This window comes from Tupaia chinensis, unplaced genomic scaffold (assembly GCF_000334495.1).
Source record: "Tupaia chinensis unplaced genomic scaffold, TupChi_1.0 Scaffold143562_1, whole genome shotgun sequence".
In the NCBI taxonomy this organism is placed as follows: Eukaryota; Metazoa; Chordata; class Mammalia; order Scandentia; family Tupaiidae; genus Tupaia; species Tupaia belangeri.
The window spans coordinates 58,597-61,179 of record NW_006203407.1 but is presented as its reverse complement, the minus strand read 5'-3'; the positions used below and the strand labels follow the sequence as shown (position 1 = coordinate 61,179).

Sequence of the window (2,583 nt, the reverse complement as noted above, 5' to 3'; positions counted from 1 at the left end):
AATGTAAAAATGTTTATAGTGGGGGCCAGCAGATGGTGGTGCAGTGGTTAAGGGGCCGGACTCCCACATGGTTCACTGTGGTTCAAGTCCTGGAGCTGGCAGCTCACTTTCTCACTTTCCCTTTCTTGTTCTGTCTCTTTGGTCAAATTGAAAATAGTAATAATAGGGACCAGCAGTTAGCATAATGGCAATGTCTCTGAACTCCCATCTAGCCGGCCGCTGTTTGAGGTGCGGACCCGGTGGCTTAAATTCAAGCCCCTTCTCCTCCATTCTCCTCTCGGGATCTTGGGCACGCACGCACACACGCCCAGCGTGAGTTTTAAGCCACTGGGTTTGGGATGCAAACCACGGTCGATTATGTGGGAGTCCAGCGCTATAGCCATTACGCTAAATGCTGGTTATGATTCGTTTCTCTTAAACGGTTTAGAAAATATAAAAGCCTGTAATTTTGCTATATTGCTTATGTTATTTGAAATATATTACTTTTTATTTTATTTGTAGAGGTTTTTGCCTTAAATCACGGGTGCTCACCAGAGAGAGACAGAGACAGAGACAGGGAGGAGGAAAGTGAGAAAGATACAGAAATCACCCGCCAAAGGGGGATGGTCACGCCACCATCCTTTCTCCTCCATTCTCCTCCTGGGATCTTTGGCATGCACGCACATGCAGCTGGCATGAGTTTCATAGGGTCTGGGACGCGAACCAGGGTCAACCACGTTGGAGTCTAGCAATGTAACTGCTAAGCCATCTGCTGGCCTGGAGTATTACGTTTTAATTTTTGTAGCGAGAAATAAAATATCAGCTGGTAAAATGAAATTCCTGAATCATTCTGTCCTCTGTAAGGAGGGTCATTGGTGTCACGAGGCACTAGGCAACACGTGGCACTATTAGCGAGCAGTCCCTTGGAATCAGAGTCTCTTCATACCTGTGTTTCTGGCTGTTGGTCTTCACTTCCTTAATTACACTGAATGTGTCAGTAACTTCTCCGTCTGTGAAGACAAACAGCTATACAAAGAAAGAAGACATTCATTAAGCCTCTGTCAACTTCATTTTATGGTACCAGAATCTGTCCTTGAAAATTCCATCTATTTCATTCCAGAGCTTCTGATGTCTCTTCAAATGGGCATGAGAGACCTCAGGATCCACTGTCACCTGCACCACGTTTTCATATGGTCTGTTCAGAACATTGGGGATCTTTAGCATCTCCCCCTACTAAGCTTTTGTGACACTCCTCAGAACTACCTCTACTGTCCACTACACAGAGTCAAGGATAAAGAAAAACACCACTAATCTATTATTGTTTTTACATGATAGATGCCTCTGAATTCTATGCCATGCTAATAATCCTGCACTGAAACCCAGAGGCATGGGTTTTTGAACAGGTCTCTGTCTCCTGTTCCCTCCTGTCAGCTCCATTCCAATTCTTACCTGGAGAGGGTAGCCCGGGATAGGGGGTGCCTTGTAAATGTCCTGCAGTGGTGCCAGGATTTCGGTGCCCCCTAGGTCCGCCTGCATCACCTGGACCCTCTTCACTGCCTCCTTCATTGTCTCCTGCGTGTACTCCACACTCTTCCTGAGCAACACAAACACACCTGGTTACATGCTGGCTGCTTGACACTGGCCATTGTTGAGTCCCTCATTCATTAGTGTAACAAACCAGAAACAGTCTTATCTGAACCCCTCAGTGCCAAGGTCATTCTGCAGCAACCCCGTTAACTATCTAGTCCATTTCTTTAAATTATCTTTTTAGACTTTTATAGCCTTTCCAGAAACTTACTGAAAGAGTGCCTCATAGGAAGATCCAAATCCATAGACGTTGAAATAGCCTATAGGGAGACTCTTCAGAAGCAAAATCAGTGTCTCCTGAAGTAAGAGAGAATAAGGAAACGGAGGGAGGAAAACCTTCTCAGACACACAGACGCTCCGGTCTAACTCCTGAGGTGTCGCCCCACCCCACTGAGCCTCTCTATAGCCCACTCTACACTCCAAGTGGCCCCCTAGCTACAGCACAGATGGGAACTGACCCACGGCCCCAAATGGACACTGATCTCTGAGACCCCTGCCTCACCTGAGCATATGACCCTGAAAAAAAACGAAACCAGTTTACCTTGGCTGCCTCTATGCGCAGCTGAGATCTGTCCTGGCCACTCATTGGGGACTGCATACTTCCCGAGCGGTCCATGAGGAAGACAAATTCTCCACAGACAGGTGACTGAGCTTCTGGGATATCTGGATAAAAGCTCACCATTGCTGATGGGTCTCCCATCACGCACTCTGCGTAGAAAGCAAAGGCACTGTAAGACGCGGAGGAACTCAAGATCCTAACACCCCCAAGCATCAACTGCAGTGAGTTCAATAGGGAGCCAAGGGAACTCCAATCTAAAACACCGTGGTGGATTTGCACACTGTATCTGTGTGCAAAGGGGTTGATGACCATATAAGAAAGACAGAAAGCAGATCAGAAATGGTATAAAGAGCACAGGAAGTCAGCAGGCACAGGCAAGAATTAAAACACTGTGACCGGATGCCAGATAAATAAGTAAAACGCATCAGGTTAAAATGTTCCAGCAGTGAGCCAGCAGG

At 46.8% G+C, this 2,583-nt stretch overlaps 1 protein-coding gene across 1 annotated transcript in view; it reads right to left on the bottom strand.

Annotated features, from left to right (window-relative positions):
• Nucleotides 1-925: 925 nt before the first annotated feature.
• The window catches only part of LOC102502357 (von Willebrand factor A domain-containing protein 5A), a gene marked incomplete at its 3' end in the record, with an annotated part of 5,211 nt that continues 3,553 nt past the window's right edge, over nucleotides 926-2,583 (bottom strand). Inside the window, 4 exon segments of the mRNA XM_027766436.1 lie at nucleotides 926-1,005; nucleotides 1,429-1,573; nucleotides 1,778-1,863; nucleotides 2,108-2,274. Of these exon segments, the coding sequence (XP_027622237.1) occupies nucleotides 926-1,005; nucleotides 1,429-1,573; nucleotides 1,778-1,863; nucleotides 2,108-2,274 (478 nt within the window).